Raw genomic sequence first — 26525 nt, 5'->3', positions numbered from 1 at the left:
CAGCAGCAAAACACTTTGAACATTCAGCCCACCACATGCTGGAACAAGACAGAGAGAGACAGGAGAGAGACAGGAGAGAGAGAGACAAGAGAGAGAGACTTAAACAATCCATCAATGTTGCTTTATTAAAATCTCTATTCACACAATGTTGCTTTATGTGGAATCTGACCCTGGAGGATACAAGTAGAAAGTCATGATTGCATTCTGTTTTCTTATTAGCAACCTCCATTTGTGCAGCTGCTCCCAGGGGCAATCTTCTGACAGCTCCAAGAGGGGTGTCTGTTTTGAGCATCTTGCTCCAGCTGCCACAGCAAATAAATTACCTTCTTAATAAATTAGTATTTTTCAGTTGAAGTTTGTTTGGCAAGACACACTCCAGTTCATTAGCTGCTGGAAGAGGAGCGGACTCCAGTGTCTCCTCCAGCCCGACTGCTGACTTAGGAAAGAGGAGATAAATAGCAGATGGCTGATGATGCTCTCTTTTTAATTAGTTCTTGATTTCTGTGCTTCAAGCGCTCTGATATTACTAATTTCCACAACACAATCATTTTGTAACATCTGGAGCCAGTGGATTACAGTGTGCACAGTGAACAAGAATTAGAAGATGTCATGAAAATCTCATCAACAAGAGCATAGCACCCGCCTCACAAATGACACCGTTTTTCAGAGATTCAAGCAGACCCTGTTCGCATGTAGATGCTGCTTCTTATTTCCTTTGCAACGGTTACAATTTAGAATTTCTCAGGGTTCTATATTCAAGCAAAACAACGATCACTGACAAAATGCCAGAGATTATCACAAGGCCAAAATCAGATCTTCCTGACTTTGGGTAAGAGAGGAATTTATTCTTTTCCTGCTGCAGAACACCAAGCTCCAGTGGTGTTTACAGTGACCAGAAGCATCAATATGCCAAAAAAAAAAAGAAAAAAAAAAAAAAGAAAAAAGCAACCATTTCTTGCTTCCTCCTGCTGCTGATGTTGCATTTCATGTCTTTTGTTCACAAGTAAACCAATACACCGCTTTAAATCCTTGACATCTATACCAGGGGAAAACTTATCCCCAAGTTCCATCTGATGGCAAAAGCTTCAGCTTAGAGCCCTGTAAACAAGGAATACCTAAGCCCTGAACACTCATTATTTTATAAAGACAGAACAACTTTCTTCAGAGTCCATTATTAAATCAAATGTAAATGATCAAGAGTGATCATACAGAAATTAAAACATCAAATTTTGGTATCCTTCCCAAAATATTAAGTGCTCATGATTAAGCTCAAAGAGAAGAACATGCTTTTAAAAATGCTACATGCCATTACCATGTTCTTCACCATCGCCCCTTTGTGTAAATCGTCTTCAATTTCCTGGGAAACAATTTATGCCAAAATGCCCCAGGATGAATCTATTCTGCTTTAGAATAAAGGCATTCACTAACCACCTAACTGTTGCCCAGAGTACTTCCCAACTGTCTCGCTCAAGCACCAAAATCTGACAGCCAACCATGCAGCAGGCCAGCTCAGCCAGCGAGGGAGCAGGGCAATCCCTCACCATCCGCTGAGCGCACTTGCTTCTGCCCTAAGACAACCTGCAAGGCACAATCCACACCGGTGGGTTAAACTCACCGAAGGACCATGGCTTCTAAAGCATGTGTTATATTGTCAAGTACAGCGATAAACAGGCACTAGCTTAACACCATTGTCCTAAAAGCTGGCTGTGCATTACAGTCCTGACTACTAACACCAATAACTAACCCTAGATCCCATCCTGACTGTGGGGCAGGTCTGTGACGTGGCCAAGTCCAGAAGAGATGTAGAGGAATACAAAACTCAATTTTAAGTACAGTTGCATTCTGCTTTCAAGATACTCTGCTGAGGCAATGACAAAAAGACTTCAGCAAAACAAACCTGCATTTTAAAAATAAACTCTCTCACTGCCACCTCTTTGATCAGGTATGGCAGCAGATGCAAGAACAGGAAACAGCTCTTTATGCGCCCACCACACTACTGCAGAGCTAGAAAGATTTTGACAGACAAATCAAGGAAAAGGTCTTAAACTGACATTTTGCTGCTCTTGCTCACAAGTTCAATAGTATGTAATCACTTCGGGAAGTGAGTTCTTTCCTTACTTCCAAGGACCATACTGTTCAAACTGAAAATCAATGCAAAGCTGTCAAGTTTGGAAATGTAATGACGAAGCTGCTTCCCTTCTGGAGACAGAGATTCAGACCTACCACAAATGTGACAAGTTTTATGGCCACAAGCTCATCTGCATCGCAGGCTGATGCAGTGCTGAAGGATGACAGGACTAGCACAAGACAAGTACTAGAAGTCTGCCCTGAAAAGCCAACTTCACACCAGCTCTCCCCTATCTACAGCAAAACCATTAGGAGTGAGGACTCCGGGATGATCATCCCAGTCAGAACATCACAGTGGGGGCTGCAGGAAGGAGCTGGGGAAGGCAGAAAACTTACTGGAGGTGCTCACAGCTTCAGAGCTCAGCCACAAGCCAGGCCAGGCAGACGGTGGGACTGAAAAACTGCTGGTGTTCCACAAAACAGCAGCACTGAGCTGTGATTACAACATCTGGGAGCAGGAAGCTCCCTCCATATGAGATGAAGAAGAAAGAACACAGCTCAGGGTTCTCTCCACTCTTCAGGGACTTGTCCACAACTGTTGGTTACTGGGGAAGTCCAGCAATGCACCTCTCTTTTGCCAGTGCAACATGCTCAGATTCCCCAAATTAAACAGGTCATACAGTAAGCAGTGTGTCCTCTCTAAACAGAACCTGCTTCCAAGAACAAATGCTGCCCTCCTCCTCAGATACAATACAATGAAAATTTAGTTAATATGGACACAGGACTGCAAGGCAGTTTCCTCTACTCACACCTTGCCAGATTCCTTATAAATGGAAAACAGTAACAGGACACATGGAAATTTACTTTAACTCCTTAATTACCTAGTGCTGTATAACCACCCTGTCCTCCCCTAAATCTCCAACCCTGTGGATAATCTTTGATAGGGCTTCAGCAAAAACACTGAAGCATTATCACATGAGGCAAACCCCATTCCCAGCCTTTTATTAAGGAAAAGACAACTGAGCCACCTCCCACTCCTAACGACATTCAGAAGAACATCCCACCCCCGGCGGGGTGGCACAACTCTTCAGTCTAGTAATTATTTTCTTCACCACTTCCTCTTTCTCTAAAGAAGCAGTAAAATGCCTAACCAGCTCACAGCTGATTATGTACAACCCTGAATCAGACAAAAACTCGCAAGAGTGTATGTGGGGAGAGGATCATACTGTTCATCTCCATTTGTCCCCTCTAGATTCAGTCCACAAATTAGCATCTGTATTCCACACACTTCCACCAACACCAAGAGCAATTTTTATCCAGTGCAATGTCCACTGCCGGCAATGGACACACCACAACGGCCGAGATGCCATTACGGGTACTGAGCCATCCAAGGCCCCAGCTTCCCACCTCTCACTGCTGTCAGCCCAAGATAAAAGCCAGAGTCACCTCTGCTTCTCTGGCTCAGACGCTTTCCTGTTCATTTCAGTCCATCTTGGCCACACAGCCTTTCTGAACTGATTGTGCTGTTTTTCTATCGCTTTTTTTTGTCTGTTTGTTTTTAAAAAAGGAGTTTCATCTGTGTTCCATAACAATTACAAATGAGACAGTGTCATCCTGTCTTCCACCAGTACAACATCTGGCCCAAACTGGTCTGTGCACTGCTTCACCGTAGCCAGAATGCTGAGCAGCCGCTGGTCTAGGGCATCCAGATGAGGGTCAGAAAGCACTGGTGAGATGGGGTCATGCGACATAGCAGTTTTTAAGGCAGACTTCAGTACTCCATTCTTCAGGTAATTGAGTCTGTTCCACGTAGAAACTCGGATGCTGCAAGAGAAAGAAACGAAGACGTCAACACACCACTGTCCAGCTGAAGTCCCATCAGCAATACCAAAAGCCTGCCTCTTGAGGGAGCCTGCTACATCATGATTTTATTTAAACAGAAAAGAGTCTTATTACTAAAGTGGTTTTGGCATGGGAGGGTTAAGTATAACTGCATTATATGCAGAATCTAAGTGAAATTTGAAAACTGAAGGTGAAGAAGAAAGAATCTTATGTGATGTAATTCTTATGTTATACTGGAACACTTTGAACTGCTAGCTAGGAAGTTCTTCAGTCCTCAGGCCTCCTGAAGACAGTTTGAAAAGGAAAGAAAATTAACAGTCTGGCTGTTAATTCAAAAACAAAATTCACGTCACCTCAGGAAGAGCACCGCTGACCAACAATTAATCATAAAGGAAGTTCAGACTACTGAACTTTCACAGAAAGTGAACACAGCACTGATCTTTCTGCTTCATTGCCATTGAATTTCTTCATGTCAGCACATCTAAACTGTCTTGTTCTGTGAAATCTCTTGGGATTCTCCTCCTATTTCTTCTGTTTTAGCACCACTGGTCTAAACTCTTGGGTTTTGATGGCCTCCAAAGAAACCAGCAATATAAGTGTTGTAACAAACCTATAGTTAAAACATTTAATTATACATATGACTTCTTATATGGCGTTTGCCTGGCATCAGAAACGATGGGTATCTGAAAAGCAGGAAACTGCAGTCTCTTACATAGATAAACATCTCTTCTGGTTGCACTTGGGAGAATCTAGATGAGAAAGACTCCAAAAGATCCTCATAAAACAGGAAATTAAAAATGCATTTAAAATTAATGTAGGAAAACTAAAGAATTTGAAAATAATTTACTTTAATTATGCTCTGTACAGATTCTGCAAGAATCTTGCAGAACGTAGGCCAGGTTTACTGTAGCATGCACAGAGCCTTGCTTAGCGCAAGCAGAGGGTGAGAGCTTAGGCTTTCTGCAGAGTTCCCAGGTTTCACAGGCCCCAAGGAATTTGGGAGGCAGAACCCTCCACAAGGCTTGAGGAACTCTCAACTAAATGCTTAATTTGGAAGGTTTAAAGGAGTTAACGTTAACCTGAAGTAACAGATGCAGGAAACAGATGCAGCAGTATTTTTCTTCTGGTACTTTTCTCTATTTGTTAATGAGAAGTAGCAATGGCCTGGTGAGAGAGCGGCCACAGAAAACAACAATCAACAAGTCACAGCCTCTAAAAATAAAACAAACGAAAACACAGCTCACAAGGCCAAAGCAGAAACCAAATCCTGCAAAAACCCTACAAACTTCACTTTGAAAGACATACTTTGAGCAGTGCTGCAGCCTTGTTTAGAAAGAACATTTGGAAATGAAGGTAATTAAGTTGCCAGACACATCGAGTCCTTAGCTTCTGTCAGGGAGAACTCAAACTGTGATGTGAACTTTCGGCAGGAGCTAGATGGAGACAGCTGCAGATGCAACGTACCTGTCGTACTGACTAAGGATTGATTTGAACCAGTGACCTGGAAGCAAGACTACTTCTTTACAGTCTACCATCTGATTTATTACCTTAATAAAAACATATTTCTCAGCTTCTTGAGCAGTGACAATACACTAAACATACATAGCACCTCAAAAAAGGAAAGCACTATGTACCCGAGCGAACATTTCCGGGTTGCCAGAAGGCTTCAAACTTAATTATTGCAAACTTAAGGGCACCAGTTGCGTAAGTCAAGTGAACAGCATCCCTGAATTTCACTTACATGCAGCACTGATAAAGAGGAGCCAAGATGCTTCTTTCATCCAGGGCAGGGTTTCCAAAGCTGAAAAGCAAAATTAAAACCAAGTGAGCCACCTGAACTCCTAATGTTGTTCTCAATAGCAACAGATTTGTAAATAATTAAAAAAAAAAAATCAATACTAGGCAATTTCATGCTCCAACAGCTCAAATCATTAAATAAAATATAAACAGGCCATGACCAATTACACATATAACTCTCAACAGCATCAGCTAATGTACCAGATAAACGGAAGCAACACCAGCATACTTAGTTCTTTATCAGACCAAGGCACCTGAGAAACAAACTTCAGAGGAATTAAGAAATTGAGCTCATCTTGTGAAGCAGGGGAAGGGAAGAGTTGGTATTTTGGACACAGAGAGCTGAAGCTTTGCCTGTCTGACACAGCTGGATAGGGAATGGCAATATAGCAGCCACATGCTGTTTGAGGTGGCCAAGCTTAGATCAGCAGTTCAACAAACAAGGTGATCATCTTTAACATTACATGATCACACTTTCTGAGGGATGCCTGCCCAAAGGATTTCATGGTATTGCAAGCTTCATCTAAACACATGCTATTTTTTTTTAATAGTTTCACCCTCCTTATAATACTGTTTTCAACAAATAACTTTCCCCTCAATAAAGATAACTTACTCTAGGAGTCTGGCATTACTCTGCTCAAATAATTCTATTATCAGCAGCTTTAAAACCGGAGTGGGACTCCTCAGGGAAGTGGTCATGGCACCAAGCCCGTCAAGAGTTCAAGGATCGTCTGGACAATGCTCTTTGTCATATGGTGTAGTTTTAGGTAGCCATGCAAGGAGCAGGGAGGTGGACTCAATGATCCTTAAAAGTCCCTTCCAACTTGAGATCCGCTATGATTCTATGAAAAAGACCTGTTTCCCCATCCCTTGTCTCAAATGAGCTGAAAGAACTTTACTTAAGCTTTCAAGAAAACAATTTATTTCTGGGCCTGCAAAGCTCCACTGGAAATGTTTTCATAAAGTTATAAGCACATACAGTAACAAAAGGTCTGACATGACCTTCAACTATCATATTCACTTCCAGTGACTAATACATTAACTTTCTCCTCGCACATTGCCAGAGCATTACAGAAAGACAATTTTTGCCAAATTCACCTAAAGCAGTCGGAAAGCAGCAATCATTAAGTAGTCCCAAGGTGGAATGCATCCTGCCGACATAACTGAAGGAATGTTACAGAACAGGCTGATGCATAAAGACAAAATACTCAACTCAGGCACTGCAGACAAATTAGAAACAAAGGAAGGAAGGAAGGAAGGAAAGGAATTCATTATACAAACGGCAAATGGGGAAAGAAATGGGAACTCCAAGCCTCCCAAGGACCTGTCTAGATCAGAGGTCTTAACTGCTGTGTACACTTCGCACAAGTGGCATGCGAAGCCACTGCAGCGCAGAGCCTGGCACAGGAACTGCCAGAGTTAACCATCAGACGTTGGTCCATCTGCAGAAAGGGAAACTCACAGCCACTGAAGGTGGCAGCGCTCATCAGAAAAAAACCTCAGGAGTCTCTGAACTAAATCATGAAGAAGTGGAATAGGCTGTCTTTGGTTTTAAGAAAAAATAAGCAAATTGCCATGATTTAAACATGGCTGTATGTTCCAGAGGATTTTTAACTTAAGCTATACCTGTCAACATATGAAAACTATAGCAAAGACAAAACAACTCACATTTTAAACACATATGCATAGTAAAGTTTGGCCTCAAGAAGGACTTCTCATCAGTTCCTCCCAGATACTACATGCTCCCTTTTCATTTTGATAATAGCTAACGTCCATATTCAAGATATCAGCATATTTTGCTCTCAGTAGCAGCTCTATCTCTATTTTTAACTTTTAACCTTGTAAAGCCGTAATAGCCATATCCAGATGGCACGGAATGCCAAATTATTCAGAGACACGTTTTGAAAAGACCTACTTTTACTATAGCACTCACTAATACTCTGGTAAATAATAAATCATAAGTTTTTAATCTTCCATTAATTAAAAGAATAAAATGGAGGGGTTTTTCTAGGATTAAGAAGAGAGACACAAGCAAACCTTTCAAACTAGCCTGGGAATAAAAGGTCATACTGTGCTAATTTGAGCATTTCTGTAGTTGGAGTAAGAGCACACACTAAGCATCGCAGCCTTTGAAGGACCCTAATATTTGGTGAGTAACTTCTGCTAGGAAGGAAAGCTTTGGATTTTTAGCACAAAAGGTATTAATGAAAAAATTAGTGAGAGAAAATAGAGAGATACAGAACAGATAAATCTGTGCCCTTGTGCTGACCACTGCCTGGCCACCAGGATTTCCTTTACCTTTTGGCATTATCCAAGAGGATGAGCATACTGGCTCCTTCATCATCCTGGAAACTCTCATAGTGATGCCGGTCAGCGTTCCCAATCAAATAGTCAAAGATGGCAGTGTCAATGATATCAAGGAGACGGGGGCCCGAGTCATAGGGTGAAGTCTTCTTCACAGCATCACAATAGCTTTCATCATACTCCCACCTGTAGGCCATCAAGAGAAAACAAATCACATCTTCAAGGAACACTCTCCATCACTGCACACCAACAGTACTTATCACTGCCTCTTTATTCACTTACGAGTGCATAAAGAAAAGGTGAGTGCAGCAAAGCTATATAAAAAAGAAAGAGCTAGACAAAAGTGTTCTATTAAAAGAGCAAAGAGTTTTATTAAAAGAGTAAATTAACACTGGGAGCAAGCTATAGTTTCAGTGCAAGGTTACACATCACCTTCCTGCAGAAAACAAGGTCAGTTTGCTTCCTCATTGCTCACAATTCAGCTGTGGTCAGGCTGCCTCAGGGCAAGATTACCAGCATGAAGTGCCTCCCTTAATTTCCTAACTAAGGACTTCAAGTAGCGTGTCTATTTCTATTGCCTTGACCTGCTTCCATCAATCTTGCTCTCCAGTGATCCTCTTCATTTTTTCTTTCTAAAGTAAATAACCTCATAATGGTTACGAATGACCTCCTCTGTTCTGAGGAGAAGGGTCTCATCTGTGTCCATTCTTCTTCACTCACAGTTGTCTCTCTCCTCCCCACTTTCCTTTCAGAGCCTCTCACCTTCTCCTCCAATGGCAAGACTTCAGGCTCCCCTTTTCTCTCCTCTCTTTCTATGCATAACCTAGGCACATACTTGTGGTCTTATAACACAGATATCATGTCTCAATTCTCCAAAGCTAGGATTTAAAATTTTCTCATTTTCTTCTTTACAGTTTTCAAAGCTATTCAACACTACCACCAAAACAGCCAAATCTCCAGTGTATATCCTTTCCATCTGTCAACCTAAATAACAAGTACATCTATAACATTTTCCATGTAAGGACTGAGACAATTCTTCACAAAATAGCAGTTAAGTTGGAAATGCGTTAAACCATCTGTGACTTGGAAATAGAAATGGATGAAACACAAGCTGGAGGGACTCGCTGACGTGCTCAAAATTGCAGAGAGTCATAAAAGCAGGGAGAAGATCAGAATTTAACTACTATAAGTGTCACATAGCCCATCTCATCTTCCAGAGGTCTGAAGCCTAAGCTCCCAATATCCCATCTTTCCTCCAGTTATTCAAATCTGGGTGGCCAAAAATTTATCTTCTCAATGTTTTTGTTAACATGTCATACTCCCTCCTCAAATGCTGTGTCTAGTTCCCTCTTTCTTTTCCGTCAAGGTCCAACTCCCATTCAACTTACAGTACAAACTCCTAAGGCAAAACTTTCAGAACATACTCCTCCTTGTACTGGATTCATTTCTTTTAAGCTACACCTCTCTCTCCCTCAAGTGTTTCTCTTCTCTCATTTCACTTTAGATCAGTACTTAATCTCCTTGCAACAATTTTTCAGATATACTGTGCCCTCTCTTCTCATTTTTCATTCACTCTTTCAAAACAGATCTTTGTCTGACATTTATTTCTGATCGTTTATATTGTATTAGCATAGGACTTTGAAGGTCAGGGATTTTATCTATTATATATCCATTAAAAATCATGTACACTACTGCGACTATATGAGTTATGTTGAAAAGGTCAACTCAGGACAGAATAGAAGCAGCTAGATTGGGGGAAAAAAAAATCCCACAGAGTTCTTTTTCCATAATTACCAGACACAGAAAAAGGAGAGCAGGACATCTAGAACATTTAATTCTCCTGATGCTCTCAATGTGAAAAGCACAACATGACAAGGTGCAAAACAACAGAACCATGCAATCCCATCTGAAAAAGGCAAAACCAAGTACATTTAAAATAGAGCAAACATCAAATCAGCATAGGTATCAGGGTAAACTCTTGTATAAGCAGGCAGTTTATGATGAAAAACAGTCTTTCAAAAAAAGAAACACCTCCAAGAAATTCAGTCAATTCATTACTGTAATTTACTAAATACAGCTGCTTTTGACCTGTCGGAAAGCAGATACCATCTGCTGCTCAAAAATCAAAACTGTATATTTAGTACTCTTTAGAGTATTTAAGCAATTCAATGAAGCTTTCAGATTAGATTCTTTCTGAGAACAATCACATCTTTTGAAATCAATGGATATTTTAGATCAAGAACTAAGAATCTCTTTCTGATCACTCGTCCAGGACACAGACTTGGAAAAATTTACTAAGCTCAAAACCATTTGCTCTGATCATGGCAAAAACACCTCCAACCAAAATACACGGATATGTTACATCTATTGTACAAGATCGCTACATCCCATGTTTGTCCTTCTCTGAAAGCATTCTTTAGATGCTGAGCACGGTCATCAAATACTGATGGTGTTCAAAGCAAAAAAGAACTTTTCAGTGCCTATCTACTTAAGCTAAGCCAGTTCCACAACTCTCGAAATGAACCACAAGGACCATGAAATGAGGTCTGGCAGAAAATAGCACAGTGCTACTACATTTTACTCGGACAGAGAGGCACAGTGTCAAAAGAAGGTCTAGGGGCGCAAGAGGAAAGTCTCAGTTTGCCCAGGGCCAAGATTCTCAGAGCTTGCAGTGACTGTATGGTGGATTTATGTTCCAGGCAAGAAGCAGAAACAGGACTTTTCCACTTAGTATCATAGAAAACAATGAAAATTTCTTTCTCTGCAGGTTTTGACAACACTTGCTCCTTAATTAGCCACTGTATTGCAAGGATAACGCTAGTACAAATTATCATGTATAAAGAATAACCTTATGTTCTCATACCTGGCAAGTTTGCCTTCACGGTAAGTCCTACCCCATGGGTGCCGATGCTTCTGAAGAGGCCAGACATCTGGTAGCCACAGGGTCACAGATCCCTCCATGATGTCCCCATCTGCACAAGCTGGTTCTGTTTCGCGACAATAGTAGCACTTCCCATAGAAGCAAGTGTTATTACCTTAAGAAAAAAAAACAACAAATAAAGAGGCATCCAAAGAGCAGGACTTAATCCAAGGGATGCTAGCTGAAATTCAGGAGTATAGTGTTGCAGCAGAGTCTTCACTGAAATAAGATTTCACTGCACTTGACCTCATGCTTCCTACCCTAGAGAGGGAGAGGCTCAAAACAGATTAAACAGACATCTATTCATTCAAAGTAACATAAAAGACTAATACTCGAAGGAGAGGGCAATTATATTTTCTAATGTTTTTATCACACTGAGTGTTATCAACAAGTCTTTGAGATCCCTAATCCTTGGGACATTGACTTTGCAACCTTAGCACTGCTTGTTTTTTAAGTTTCACACTTCTTGTGTCAGATTTCACACTTTTCTGAAAATGTTGACCAAAAAGAGACAAGTGAAAAAAGACTAAGCAGAACTCAAACGGATTTGGAGCCCTGGGACCTGCCACACATCTCAAGTTACTTGAGCTGACTCTGCAGGGGAAACACGAATGAGCTGTCATTCTTATATGACCTAGGAATGCAGATCTGTCAAAAGTTTCACACATGTCTTCTGACAGGATAGGAACAACAAAACCCTACGGTCTTTAGTCCATTAAGGCCTACATAGCCTGTAGTGTACAGTAACCTATGTAGCCTAGATTAACATTTTTAGCTTAACCTGTTATATTCACCCTTCTAACCTGCCTTGCTTGACTCTTGCCAAGTCAGTTCCAGTTCCATACTCACAGATGTTGTTCCAAAATATTCTTCAACTAAGTCTCACTTCCTTGTGATTCCACTTATTGCCTGTCCTTCCTTCCTTTGGCCTTACATCCAACATTCTCCCCAAACCAGGCCCAGCTCACTGTAAGATGTATTCTTCACTTTCCATCCTTACACATGACAATTCCTTAGACAGCCAGCACTCCCTTGCAGTCCATCCAGACCCTGCTCTTGTGCTCCCACCACCCTAGCCAGACAGCTTGAGGACATCAGAGAAGATCGTTAACAACACAGAGCTTGCAGCAGATCAGATCTCTTATTTGCGTGGACAGCCCTGCAAGTCTCTCTTCCTATCCATGGCCCGCAGTGGGTCTAGCAGGAGACAGAATTCTTTGAAATTCTATCTGCAAATCTGCACTGAGAATGCATGAATTATCTTGTCTTCAAAATCTCAAAAACATGGTCAAATTTGGGTGGACAAGAGATTACTATCTTTTCCCCAGATCCACCCATTTCTTTGGTTCATGCTCCACAGAACAGGCAGTTCGAAGGAACCTAAGGAAAGGCAACAAAAATTCCTGGACTCATACTTTTCAAGTCAGCATTTTTGCTAGAAAACTGCTTAGTTATCTTGGCTGCAATTAGAAAAAGTAAAGTCTGCCTGAGGCAGACACCCAAGCTGACTGCAAAAAGAGTTTGGCAAGGCAGAGCTACTCTCATCTGAAAGTTACACCTTATAACTGAAAGTGTTAGGCAAACTTAGTAGGTGAGACTACCAACAGTGCTTGTAATAGAAATACACACAGGCACACATATTTATCAGCTGTAATGAACAATCATCTCTAGAGTCTTCTTATTAGAAACAAACAAATAAACAAAAAAATAGAGTAATAACTGGATATTTTATGAAAGCCTGAAGCAGTTAAGGCTGCAGCATAAGTCATTTCTTGGTGCTTGATGACCAGCTGGTAGGAGTTCACATTAATAATTCCCATTAAGTGCCCTTCACAGCATTATTACTGTAAACAACATACAGAAGTTCTGACACATTTAGTTATGAATGCTTGCAGAGTCTGATGTAGCACAAACAACACCTAACACCAACCGACACACCAGCTCTATAAATTATCCCAAATTACCACTGTGTTTGCATTAAATACAAATAATTTTTTTTTCCTTTCAGGTCTAATCATAGACTTTTCTAACCACCTCTGACAGCAGAGAGAAAATTCGTACTCAAAAAAATCCCATCTGTAACAGCAGCATGATGGAACTCAGAGAAGTTACAGAGGAAAAAGTACTTGGAGAAAATCAAGTCCTCCTCCCCCGCCAAATGGGGTTATACAAGCATTAGGATCTCTCTGGCACAGAAAGAGACTTACCAGCTTCCTGTACCATGGTTAACTGTTCTAGAACTGTCTCAGACCCCATGGCTCTTTTGCCCCATTAAACACATTTTTATTTACTGTGCTGCAAAATCCATGGAATTCACTTACCCACAGTCATGAAAGTACCCAGAAGCTGCTCTGTGGCAACTGGTTTGATCTCCGTACGTAGATTCACAAACCTGCCAACCACCAGTGGAGCTCGTCGGAAACCCAGAATTCTGATTTGGGGTGGAAAAACACGACATGAGAATGTGCAGCATAGGCAGCAGTTCTAAATTAAAACAAAACAAAACAAAAACACAGTCTCTGTGCCATTGGCTGAAATTGAGATGACTGAGACCAAAGAATAAAGTTGGAACCCTGCAGCAACCTCCTCTCTTGGCCAAGGCAAAGTAAGGAAACTCATTTTTCTTAAGTGCCTGGATGTTAAACTTGCTTTACAGGCCATCAGTAACACTCCTTTACTAGAGCATTTGCAGCAGAGCAACACAGGATGCACCAAGCTCCAACTCTCAGAAATCAGACTTCCTACCAGAAATAGCCATCATCTCTCTTGTGTACAAGCTGAAGCAGTAACCATATGTCCTATGAGGGCTACTCATCTGGAAAGATCATTCATAATTTGTGGGAATTACTATCTATTAAAATGTTACTTGAAAGTAAACAATCAAGGAGTTATTTTGTTTGGCATGAGGGGGGAGAATGGCAGAGAAAATGGTAGAACAAAACTGAATGCCTGAAAAGTGTCTGGGAAAAAACCAGAGGTGGGAAGAATAATCATAAAACTTGCAGTCACAAGATCTAGGTTCCACTCCCATGACTGCCACAGTCTTTGCTCTGTGACCACAAATGACTTGAGTATTTGTAATGGAATTTTAGAAGTGCTTAAAGGAGGAGTACAAACATCAGTTCAGCGTCAGCCCCAACTCTCCTAATGTACTTTTGATATCCTTTTGGTAGTCTTGCATCTAGGAAAAAGAGACTGGAAAGGGACTGTCCCTTCTGACAAAGGGACAATCTACATTCCACAGAGACACTGTGAGAGCTGCAAAGTATTCTTTTTTTTTTTTAGATATTCAATGAACAAGTCCCCTTCCATAAGTATAAAATACTTCTAAGAAAAGGCAACACAAAATGACTGCCTGAACAAATCACATACGCATAAAGACAAAACTCATACCCAATACAGACCATTATGCACAGCTTGAGAAAATGTGGGTATTCTAAGTGAATAAGTGCAAAACAGATCTGTAAACCTGTCCCTGTATTTTCAGACCCATAACAGAAAGGCCAGTATCCCAGATAGCACAGCCTTCCCGTTAGTAGCAAACGTACAATACGACTCCTCAGATCCTTCTTGAAACAATGGCACCCTCAGATAAAATATGGTAACTGCTCAGATCCATAAAACCACCTGGGTACCACTGAATACAATCAACACATCAATAGCTCTTTTTCCTCTAGGATGCAATGATTCATATTTGACCCAGACTAAATTGTTCTTCTAGATATTAGACTTAACTTTTTAGAGTACTGGACATTAACTTAGCACATACATTCAGCATTTCAGACTCTTCCACAGGCTTTAGCTAAGCTCTTTCTTCCATATAATATGAAGTATCAGCGGTTTCAGTTGTCATTCCCCTTTTCAAATTTTTCACAAAAATTTTAAATGTTAGAATCTTGCACAGATCTTCAAAATGAAGATTCACAAAAAAGCTAATTTTTATTTTTGGCTTCAATGTGGTATATTAGCAGGTTAGAAATAGCTCACATCTGAGGTGTATTCTTCAAGGAATTCCTTTTTTCCCAACTCCAAAAAAGTACTTGCCAGAGACAATAAAACCAGGTAACCCAATAATTCCATACCTATCCAAGTGAAAGGCTGCTACTTCTGCGTTGTGTCTGTCATAGCCAGCGTATGGTTCTCCTTCCACTACATAATCCCTGGCATATCTGTAATTGAAATGAGTAAAATAAAGTGATTCACGCAGGAGTCCCATCAATTCTGCTGTTCAGAGTAACAAGCGCAATAACAGTGCTAAGTTAAACAGACTCTGGGTGACTTTCAAAATGATTGCCAATGGGAGAGGGAAAAATCATTAATGAGATTAAATAGCGCACAGACTGTTGAAGTAGTAAATAAGGAGGAAAGGTCAGTAATGTGCAGTGATCTCAAGAGCTTGGGAAGCTGTGCTCATTCAAACTAATGAGTTTTAATTCAACTACATGCCAAGTCACATCTAAGAACAAAGAGCACAGACCCAGCTACAGAAAAGAGGACTGTTTATACTGGAAAGCAGCAACTCCACAAATGATTTTGGGGTTAGAATGGATTGTAGATTGATATGAATACAATATGATATTGTGGAAGAAATGCCAAATGCAATCTTCAGTAGCAAGCAGATCAGCAAGCGTGAACCTGAGGACAATACTGAATATAAAAAGATCCTTTATTCTGGGGTAGAAAAGACATAATGAACAGCAAGAAATAGAAACTAGACACTCTTAACAACAGCAATGGTATATTTTGGTAAAGCAGTGGGGTTTTTTTTCCCTTTTTTTTTTTCTTTTCTTAATAGATGTTACTTAAATAGTCAAGGCAAATACAAATTTCTGAGACTCATGATATTTGAATCAGGTCTAGACAGCAAGCTTTAGGTGAGCGTAAAATACCACAATCAATACCAAGCAAACAGGTGAAATGCAATACATTTCCCAATAAAGTAAAGCCAAATTAGATTATCTATTTTCTCATTTCCATCTAAGTATCAAATCGTGTAAACTGGATTATTTCCAACAGACTCAGGGTTCAAGTAGTAACAGCAACACTGTAAGAGAAGCCACAGTACTCTACTTGGGTGTTTTAGCCCTGCTCAGAGAAGATCTGGGACAAGACAACAGCCCATTTCATCACTGTGAGCAAATGCTTTAGATTTTCTGCAAGGCAGCTCAAAAGAGAATTTAAGCAGTGCAAGACAGCATGGAGTTTTTGAAAGAAGGACCTGACAGACTCCTGACAAATTGGAACTTATTCCAAAGAAGCATCTTATTTCATATATACCACTAGCATGTGATGGTAGCAACTATTAATCATTAGTAATGCAGGATGCATTTCAAGTAATTCTGAAATGAGACAGCTACCCCTCAGAACATGTCTTTAAAGTCAGGTCTTTTGTGTGTACTTAAGAGTAGGCTTTTGAAAATATAGTCACATTTTTTGAAAGCTGCAGAGCTAAAACTTATCAGTAAAACAGAACCAAGTTCTTGCTTACATGCACAGGAGGCATCTAGTCCTTTTGAGCGCAAAGGTAACAAGAGAATTCGTTCTTCCTCAATGAGTAAGTTTTCTCTAAATGTTTTTTTTTTTTTTGTAGTAACTTAGACATACTTTTCAGGTCAACTATCTTGCAACAACAGAACAAGACTCTACCTACAAGCCTAGCTTACTCAGCAGTCACCACCAGAACACAGGTCTACCAGAATGGCTAGGGCCATACTGTCTAGCACTCCCATAAACACTCCCAGCTCCACGTGTCTTTGCCAGAGCACAGGCACTGCGTTCGTCTGCACAGACATTCCATTATGGGGATGTAATGTAATGCTTGGTGAAACACTCTACAGCACTTACTTATACAGAAAGCACTATAGAAATGCCATTTCTTGTTACTGCATTTACTGGATGAGCTGCCTGTTGTACCACCAAGACTTTTGTGTGAAAGGTTCACACTATTTTTATACAGTCTAGCCCCACAGTAAAGCTCCAGCCAGACCAGTAATTGACCACACAGAAATAGGACTGTGAATTCAAGAAGTGGAGGACAGGTTTTCTTTTTTCCTCATTCCCTAATAATTCATTGACATGACAGAAAAAGTCATGCTTGCTCAACCCAAAAATCCTTTAAAGAGAGATGTACTCATTCTGTGATGACCACACTTTACATGTGCAGCGCATTCCCATAAAACACCCCTGCCTCACTTTTTTTACATCTTTCATTCTTCTCCTTTTCCCCAAAGATAAACAGTTCAAAAAGCTTTACAGACACGCACAAGACTCTTCATAAATGTTCAATCATGTCACATGTCCCTGTGGATCACCGTAAGCAGAGACCGTACCAAGGAATTACCACTACCCACCCATTCTTAACAGTGCTTCTCCAGTATGCACTGTTGGCAGACAGGAATCTCAGGGGCTTTCACTCTCACCTACCAAGCAATTTTTACAGTCTTCATCCAGCTACACTAGACACCCAGATCTACTTCTAAGACCACTGTCAACTTTCGCTCCTTCCCTGTTCTTGAACTGCATTCTCTCGTGGCAGTCTGACATGACCCTTACTCACAAAGAGCAGTCAAACTTGTCTCCACACTGACAGGACCTGCACTTCCACAATCAGGAAGATACTGCTTAGAAACATCAGGTTTAACCAACATTCCCTCAGGACTGAACACAGTGATTATTCTTTTAACCTAAAGACGGGCTGTTTTGAGCATCAAAGCTGCTATATAGCCTGAGAGACAGTTGGCACAGCAACCTAATGTTACCAGAGCACCAGCGAGGCTCTCTAGTGTCTGTCTCACAAATAATAGAATGGCCTTTCCATTTAGATGTCAATTTGTAACTTAAACATTAATGCAACAACACGGAGATTAACAAAAAACTATACATAAAGCAGTTATTAATTCAGTCACTGAAGGCAATATTTACCTCTTGGGTTTGAAGACAACCTTCTGTCCTCCTTCAAGTATTAGCAAAGCTTTCAGTTGGGTCCCTTTGTATCCCACATCAGCTTTTATTATTTTCTTTGTTGTCATGGCATGCATAACAGCCCCTAGCTCGGGCGTCTCCTCAGGATACACCTCCCGGGGCACCACCCACTGGGCTGCAATCTCCCAAGGGGACTGTAACGTATGGTCAAGCCGGGGGTTCAGTTCTACATGGAGGCTCGCCATCATTCGGTGAAAGGCGCGCTGGTCCTCCCGGTTGGCAGCTGAGGTGTCCAAGTTGTCAATGAGGAAAACTTTTGTGAAAATGAAGATGACAAGGAGGATGGCCAACAGCACAACTCGCTGCTTTAGCTTCATGGTGACCTTCAACCCTTCTACCCTGACCCTTTCTTCCAAATGTACAGGAAGTCTATCGGAGATCAGGGTGAGGAAGGGGATGTTAGTTAATGAATTTCATTCATAACTTGCATGGTGAAAGAGGTATCAACACTGAAGCATCTTCTGGTACTCCTAAAAATAAACAAAACAGAAACTTACAAAACTGCATTCCTGAAGATCCCACCAAACTCAAGTTTATTCTTGGAACTGCACTTATGTGCACTTGTATCCTAAAGCCAAAACATTTATTTTAAAACACATGGGGTTTGCCGTCTTCCCGTAGCCTTTCCGTGATCTACACGAAAAGAGAAATTGCCTGATAGCATCTCTACACAGCTGAAATTGTAACAGCTGCAACCAACATAGGCAAGACTTTTGCAGAGAATTGTAGTTCAAGTTCATGGCTCCAAATTTCATAGCTCCACTTTTCTTTTAGTAAGAGAACCCATGACCTCTGGTTTTCTAAAGACTTGTCCTTCAAGAGAAAGCTCCCAGGTAGATTTTCTTTCTTCTGACAACTGATGAGAACAGCTGCACAACCTAGTTTCCTAAAGGTACAAGACATAAGGAGATAATAGACTTAATTTGTTTATTGCCTCTCATTTGCTGCCACTACAATTTACCCATCTTTTTTTTCCATTCTTTAAGAAAAAAAAAAAAAAAAAAAAAAAAAGAAAAAAAAAAGAAAAAAGGGGAGGGCATCTTTACTTCCTTGCGGTTAACTATGTATCTTCTGTAGTCAACCATGAAACCAAGAACCACAAATATACAAAATATCTGTAATCTCAACACCAAATTAACAAGAAAAAAAAACCCTCAGACACCAATACTGTCTCTTCTCAGAAACCTCACCTGCAACACAGTTAAGGCCACATCTATGTTTCTATATTTACAACAGGCTGCAAGACACGTCTCACCCCTCAACAAGCCTTTGCCAGTACAGTGTTAGTGTATAAAGACCACGTAACACACAGTTAATCAACCGTATTTCAACTATGAGGACAGGAATTATCTTCCTAATATTAGCTGAACGTAGTCAAAACCCAAATGGAAACAGATACCAAGGCACATCTCTGAGGAACGCTCAGAGCCAACAGAGATTTCTCTTTCTGCAAGCGATGCTAATCATGAAAACCACAAATGGCATCCTGAGCTGTGGTAGGACTAATATAGAAAAGCCTTCTCATGAGGTTTAACAATAAGCATACAAACCAGTCATTATTAATCATGTCACTGGAAAAACAAGCTGCATAGGCTAAGTTAATTTACCAGCAGCAACCAAAGCACAGCCAGACTATGACTTGCTGGCCATTACAGATCACCGTCATGTTCAGTGCTACATGGACACCGTGCCCTGTGTGCAAAGGTCACGGGGGGTATGACAGTTCTGAGGGGCCTGAGCATATCGCTGAGGTACATCTCCATCAAAGATGAAGGCCACGGCAAACGGCGCACCCTTTGAGCAAGATGTCTGGGCAGAATCAGGCTTGGCACAGTATAAGAGTACTGGTACAAAGCCGCATGCAAGCCCAAGAATGACTCCACAGCACTTTAAACAAATTTACATCAGGTCTGTACTGGACCCACCCTACCTCCCAGCGACGGCTCTCCCACCTTCCCCTGCGTCAGTGTTAGCATTCATACAGCCCAGCTGCGAGGCAGTTCCATGAGCCAGGTTGCTAACACACACAAACATTAACCACCTTCTTTGGGTTATGTGTGAACCGCTCACTGTTGTTAGTTTTTGAGCCAATGCAGCTTATCATCTGACCACAAAACACGACTACTGGTGTAAGTCAGAGCGACAAGAGAGGGCAGCTCCAACAGCAGGAGATGACGCAGCAAGTGGCTACAGAGGGGCACCTTAAGTTACTCAAGTCAGCCCTGTCACCTAAAGAATGGCCCTGCCCTCCACATACTTTCCACCTTCATGCAATGAACTGATTGCAAAAGATCTGATCAATGTTAAAGCTTGAACATTTTTTTATATTAATTTTTAGCTTCACTCCTCCTTCCTCCAAATCTGGTTTCCAATGCAGTTCCACAAGCATCTGAGGAGGGCGCACCACAAGGCCGAGAACAAGTGTTTCTCCTGGCAGCAGCACTAGTGATTATACACGCAGGTAAAACTATGGCCCAGGCCAGCCCAACAAAGGATAAGAAGCTGAACCACTTAGAAACAGTCCATCAACCAGGACAAGGAAATTCAGTAACAAGTTACCAGATCTTCCAGTTTTCAAAACCACTATTTTCAGGACAGGGACCAAGCCGAGCATCACTCAACTTACAGGTGACATGCTCTGACAACACAGAAGCATGGCGTTTAGCCCAGTTTACCATCTGAATTTTTTTGCTGTCATTGTCCCACCTCAGGTGACAGCTCAGTTCAGTTTGACCCTTCTCAAGTTACACATTTTGCCTCTTAAATACTTTCTATAAAACCTGTCCGCAGAAACAGCAAAGAAAGTGAAAGTCTCCTAATGACAATGAGTTAAAACTGAAATGTGAACGAGTGGCTTAATGCTAATAGCAACCACTTACAGCGACACAAAAACCCCACAAAGGGTAGAGGGTAGAGTGAAAGAAGGCTACCAAGTCTCAGGGATGCTTCAAACTAGGACTATGATCCCCTGTTAACTACGTAACACTAACTTTAATCTATTGGGAAATCAGTGCTTGTATTAAGAGTGAAAGACAAGCCACACATTTATATGGAAGTCAAAACAAATTATTGTTCATCTCAGATCTGTTTAGGCAGCCTGTATTTCTCTAAATAGCGTGTCAATCTGCATATTACACACTGCAAGCATGAGAATGAGAAGCACAGACAAGGAAGATGCACCTGACCTGAAAGCTCTTACGCATACCGACTCACCCAGGAGGAGAGGCCTAAATAATAACATTTTCTAAAATTTAAGAAAGCAAGCAAAGCAGATCAGGTCCTCACTGTACCTGCTAACCATAATTTCATAATTTCACTTCTTTAAATCTAGTAATTCTAAATAATTTTGAACATTGCTGTTATCAAGATCTGCTTTCCTTCATTTTTAAAATCCATTAGAGTTTGTAAGAAGTTAAGAGAAGAACACAGTTCATTTCAAAACAGTTACTGCTGTAAAGAAAGCCTCGCAGCCCAGTGTTGCCCAAGTAAAGCAGTGGACAGAAATGTTTCATACCTTCGGAGCTCAAGCTGGGCACTCACTTTACTAGACTGATTTTCAGAAATGCTGAGCTTCTCCAGGGGTATGCCTCTTGTGGGTAGGAGAATATAACGAGAGTCACAACTTAAATTAAAGGTCATTTACTCAGTTTATCTTTTGTGACAGTTTTGAAACTAATTTTGCCTGAAAACCTCCAACGACGTAGACAGAATTTACCAAAACCAAGTAAATATTTGTTCTAAGACATTTCAGTAATTCTTTTAACTGAACAACCAATCCCCACTAAACATTTCTCCTGAAGCTATACAATTACTTCTGACATCCCAGCTAGACCCCTGCTCTGATTTTGCTCTCTGTAGCTTTAAGCAGGTGAGCTGGCTCTGACTTTTTACTGACATCTGCTGAAATGACTCATCAGCTGCTGTTCTCCAACAAACAACAAAACACCCCTGAGGTTGCTATGCAATCGATTTCACATGCTAGCTGCAGAGCCTGCACATTACTCCTTGGGTGCCAACTTTATGCTCCATGCTGTATGAGCCAACAAAAATGAATTCCTTCATGAAGAAGTTTACTGCAGAGAGCAAGAACTCAAGCTTTATTGTTTTAAATTTAAGATGGCAAGAGTGGCAGTATTGAGGTGTTGTAAGAAAATACTTACACAGTTTTGGAAGAAAATAATTTGAAGAAAAGGACAAGTCTTTGCAAAAGACTTGTATTGAAAAAGAGGATTATGAAAGCTCAGGAAGCATGAAGCTGCTCCTGGAATGAGGACAGAGATGGGAAAGGTAGCCACAAAAACAAATGAAATAGTAACAAAACCCTGAAATTTTTAAAAGAGAAAAATAGGGAAAGCTGTGAGCAGAAGTCTGTGGAACAAACAGCAAAAGGGTCTAGGACAATGACAAAAGTAAACCCAGGGATAATCTCAGAAGGAGACCCAAAAACTAAATAGTTCCAGAAATTGGCAGGGGCGAGAGGATAAGGCAAGGATCTTCAAGCCTGACAAAAAGGGGCAAAGGGACAGAGTAGATGCTTACTTCTATGTAAGAGTCATGGGAATATGGGATGCATAAAATTGATAGTAGATGCACCTTGAACCAGAAGGGATCAGAGAAGGAAAAATCCAAATAAACTTTTCAGAGGTCAAGCACATTGTAAGCCTCCAACCAGAGCTAACATGATACAATGACAAAGTAATCCCTGTACACCTACAGTCCCAGAAGAACACACGTTCCCTCCTGCTGTCAGGCTGTAGCCCCCGATCTTACCAAGGTCACATTACTCAAAGTGGTTTGTTTTGTTTTGTTTTGTTTAATTATTTTTGCCAAGTTTCTGCTTAGCATTATCTCCACCTACCATTACTAAGTAGAAGACACAATCCAAAGAGTTTTGTTGTTTTACCACCCAAATTCCATCGCTATGTCAGAAGTACAGAAAACCCCACTTCCCTCTACTATACTCCTGATCAACAAGGAAAAGAAAACAGTCAGAAATAAACAATCACACTAGCTTTTTAATAGTGTAGTCAACTGGTAAGTTTGCTTAAGAAATGTTTCTTGTTTTTCACCACCTCTTCAGGATCTTTCCTGATCAATTTTGACTCTCATTACAGCCAGGTCTGTATTCTCAGCAAGTAACAAGTCTTCCAAGTCAATATCCAAATAACAGCGCCTTCTAAATATCATGGTGGGGTCACTGTGCACACAAATGCCGACTGGCTTTAAATACCAACATCATACCACTTTAGTCCCAGTTCAAAAAGCAGCATGAAATTTGCCTGCTACAAACAGCGGCAAAATCACAGCGACTGTAAGCAGCCTACAAAGTTCGCAGAGGACTGTATCCCAGAAGAAGATTTTTATTAGACTCACAAGAACAACACTATGTCACGCATCATAATCTTATTTTTGTATCAGAAAGCTACTGTTTCAAGAACACCTAGGTACAATTTACAAGGATTTTGTTATGCTCCAAGTAACAAATAAGGTCTGAAGGCAAGCAAAGGTTTGGTCTGTCAGCACAAGGACACACACACACAAAATATTAAAAAAAATAATCACAGCTCAAACAGATGACAGTCTGAAAGCAATATGGTTAAGCATGCTGTAGCTCCTCTTTAAATGCACGTTCTCTTCCCAAATACACTATGCCTTTTGGGATCTTCTATGAAAAGATCTTTTAAAGTTCTCAAGTAAACCCTGGAAAATGCCTTGAAAAAACAGTCTATACAGTAGCAACATTTTCCTCTTCCTCAAACATACTTCAGTCTCACCAGATCAATCTTGCTTCCTATCGTCCTCTCTCTGGCCAACTCCTTGGTAGCTCATGCTTTCCCTCTCTGCGTAAGCCTGCTTATTTCACTTTTCACAGGCAGGCTCCCACAGACCTTTGCTTAGATTTTTCAGACTCATTCTGTCACTTCCACTCTGTACGCTGCCTGGTTTGTGTACGAGTTCAGTAATTCAGTGCACAAGGCTTCATGTATATTTACTCGTCTGCTATTTCTCCACCTCTTTTCTGCCAAAAACTCTGCCATCAACAGGCAAAATCTTTGTGACAGTCTGTGCTCAAACTTTCCTTTCCAACATGCACAACTGCATCCACGGCTGAGAGCTAGAATGCAGATAAACATGAAAGATTACAAGCATTTCAACCACTGTATTATCTGTGCCTTCAACCGTAAAAGTCAGTAACTGCCTGATATATTCTCACACTTCATCTGAGAGAAACGAAATAATTTTATCCCTCTGTCTGTCCACCTTGCCCCATTATATTCCCTAGTAACTTTAGAATCCACTGCCTACAGTTCTGTCAAATCTGCCGGAGGAATACGTCCATGAGCTTTACAAAAACAACTGACCACATGGAGAAGAGAAGCCTCAAAAAGCCAAGGACAACTTGGTCTGCATCCTCAGTCTTTACCAGCAGCCGGCTGGATGCTCAGTAAACAGGAACACCTGACTCAGCTGGCTGCACACATGCAGACGGGGCAGGTCAGGACACAGCACCTGGGCACATCCCTGGGGAGAGGCGGACTACCGGGGGACTGAGGGCAGTAGGAGACAGGCAGGAGTTACTATGGTAGGATGTGGCAAACAAGCACCCAGAAAACCTTCATCCTCCTTCATTCTCCTCAAAATTTACATTATCACACTTTTCACCAGTAAGCTTTTGGATCCATTGGTTAATTTCAAATATATCTGAGAAAACAGTGATGTTTTGAAGACAAAGCTTAAATGTTTATTGGAAATTGGCAGCTGGGGAGCACAGAGGGAAAGGCTGCGGCATTAGCTCAACAGTTGTCTGTTCGCCTTGACCATCTGGGCAGCCAGCGTGCGCACAGCTGGTACACGGAGGGAGCTGGAAACAATGTACGGGAAGGAAGGAATTGAAAGTACTGTAAAGTGGAATGGTACGGGACACGGGCAGGAGCTGAAGGTATCGAAGCGGTCAGAAAACAACCGAAACCATGCAGCCTCAATACTAAGGAAATAACTCCCCTTCGCCCCCAACCCAGCTACTGAAGTTCCACCTGACCCTTGCAGGCAGATATGCAACAACAATAAAGCGAGCTGGAAACATTTCAGGGAGCCTTGTTCAACTTGGAAGTGAAGCCAAAGCAGTGAGAGAATCCTGTAGCCTTCCTTCTCAACTTGACTTTCTTAAGTTTTATTCAGTTCATACCTAACATGGGCACCAAAAACTCAACCTGATCTGCATGCTCACCTGACACTTAGCAACAACAAGCCTGTCTCTGCTGTAAGACAGCACCAAGCAATTTCCCGCACTCCCAAGAGGGGAGGCAGCAGACAATGAAGCAGAGGACAAGAGATTTCGGTATCAGAATTGAGCTGCCAACTTCGTTAACGTTCAAGGAAACAAAATCCACCTCACTCTCCTGAGATTTTTGTACTGCAAACAGTGACAAATCTTGTTGCAACTAAGCAGGTCAGACTTAAGGACATATGGGGTACATGGAGTCATTCTCAAATTAAAATAAGGTCACAGTATTAACGCTCTGCTCTGTAACAAGTACCAGGTGGGATCTACTCACATGACATTCACTGAAAGACTAGAATCTACATTTTACAGTTTTCTGTTTCTTCAGACCCTAAAGCACGCAGGCCCTGGTCCTCAGCTAGCATAAACCAAAACAGCTGCACTGCTCGTACACATCTGTATCCAGACAGGGTCTAAAGACAGATGTCCTTTAAAAATGGTCAAACCCTGGGCTTTGACAACTACAGTCTGCGCTTCTACTCAACAATATACATCTTATTTTTCACAGCAAGACAGTGACATTTGCTAAGCTGCAAGTGGGACTCTGTGAACCAGTCCGTTGTGCAGACGGCTGTTCACGCGTGGGGGAACGTCCTTAGGAAGGCAGCACGGCCGTGCGGGGCACTTTTCCTACCTAAGAGCAAGAATCCAGAAGAGGACGGAAACGTTAGACCCACGTCTGCTACACTGATGTCTGTGAAGCCCTTAACTGACCGCGGATGAAACCGGGGGGTACTGCGGGTACATCCAGCTGACCTTCCACGGACGAGAACGGCAGAGGAATTCCCAGCCAGGCGATCTGCTCACACACGCGTCTTACGTACCGGAGGGCCCGGCCACAGGGATCGCAGCGGGACCCGCGGGGCGCAGCCCGCCCCTGCCGCCTCCTCCTTCCCCCCCGCAGGGCAGCTCGGCGAGAGGCCGCTGCCCGTCCGCCCGCCCCCTGCCCCCGCCAGGCCGGGCCCGACGGAGCCAGCCGCGCACCTGCCCAACGGCCGTAACGGTCCTAACGGCTCCTCAGCCGGCACCCAGCGCGCGCGGCGGCCGCCCCGGTGAGCGAGGCCCGGCCCCGCACAGCCACCGTCCGGGATGGTCCCCGCCCGCCCCGGGCCGGTGCCGCGGGCAGGGCGAGGCGGCAGGCGCGTGCCCGCCCCTCAGGTGCCACCGCCCCGCCGAGCCACGCAGGCAGGCGCGGGAGCGGCCTCCCCCACCCCCTCGGTACCCCCCCGCCGCCGCCGCACTCACCCGGCCCGGTGCCCGCGCTCCATGGCCCCTGCCGCCACCGCCCGCCCCCCCGCCAGCTCCCCAACATGGTGCCGCCCGGCACCCTGC

At 42.2% G+C, this 26525-nt stretch overlaps 1 protein-coding gene across 3 annotated transcripts; it reads right to left on the bottom strand.

The window, feature by feature from the left end:
- Positions 1-104: 104 nt before the first annotated feature.
- Positions 105-26495, bottom strand: FAM20B (FAM20B glycosaminoglycan xylosylkinase). Of its 3 annotated transcripts, none has more exons than XM_086753816.1 (8): positions 26439-26495; positions 17852-18381; positions 15013-15099; positions 13252-13361; positions 10874-11045; positions 8005-8196; positions 5651-5710; positions 105-3891 (listed from the first exon to the last, which is right to left on the bottom strand). In XM_086753816.1, the coding sequence occupies exons 2-8, from the start codon at positions 18226-18228 to the stop codon at positions 3660-3662; spliced, it is 1230 nt and encodes a 409-aa protein (XP_086609942.1). In that variant the 5' UTR covers positions 18229-18381; positions 26439-26495; the 3' UTR covers positions 105-3659. The 3 variants fall into 3 exon arrangements, with proteins under 3 accessions (XP_086609942.1, XP_086609943.1, XP_086609944.1); XM_086753817.1 differs by lacking the exon at positions 26439-26495 and adding an exon at positions 26178-26250; XM_086753818.1 differs by lacking the exons at positions 15013-15099; positions 26439-26495 and adding an exon at positions 26178-26253.
- Positions 26496-26525: the final 30 nt, after the last annotated feature.

This window comes from Chlamydotis macqueenii, chromosome 8 (genome assembly GCF_036417535.1).
Source record: "Chlamydotis macqueenii isolate bChlMac1 chromosome 8, bChlMac1.mat, whole genome shotgun sequence".
Classification (NCBI taxonomy): Eukaryota; Metazoa; Chordata; class Aves; order Otidiformes; family Otididae; genus Chlamydotis; species Chlamydotis macqueenii.
The sequence above is the reverse complement of the archived record's forward strand: the minus strand, read 5'-3'. Positions and strand labels throughout refer to the sequence as shown.

What these genes read in the sequence shown, in the direction of transcription:
- FAM20B (XM_086753816.1), bottom strand. Translation starts at nt 18,228, where the DNA reads ATGAAGCTAAAGCAGCGAGTTGTGCTGTTGGCCATCCTCCTTGTCATC. An exon ending in GCAGCCTTTCACTTGGATAG is followed by an intron (nt 13,362 to 15,012) that starts GTATGGAATTAT and finishes ACCCCAAATCAG; the next exon opens with AATTCTGGGTTTCCGACGAG. An exon ending in CTCTTGGATAATGCCAAAAG is followed by an intron (nt 5,711 to 8,004) that starts GTAAAGGAAATC and finishes TTTGCTTTTCAG; the next exon opens with CTTTGGAAACCCTGCCCTGG.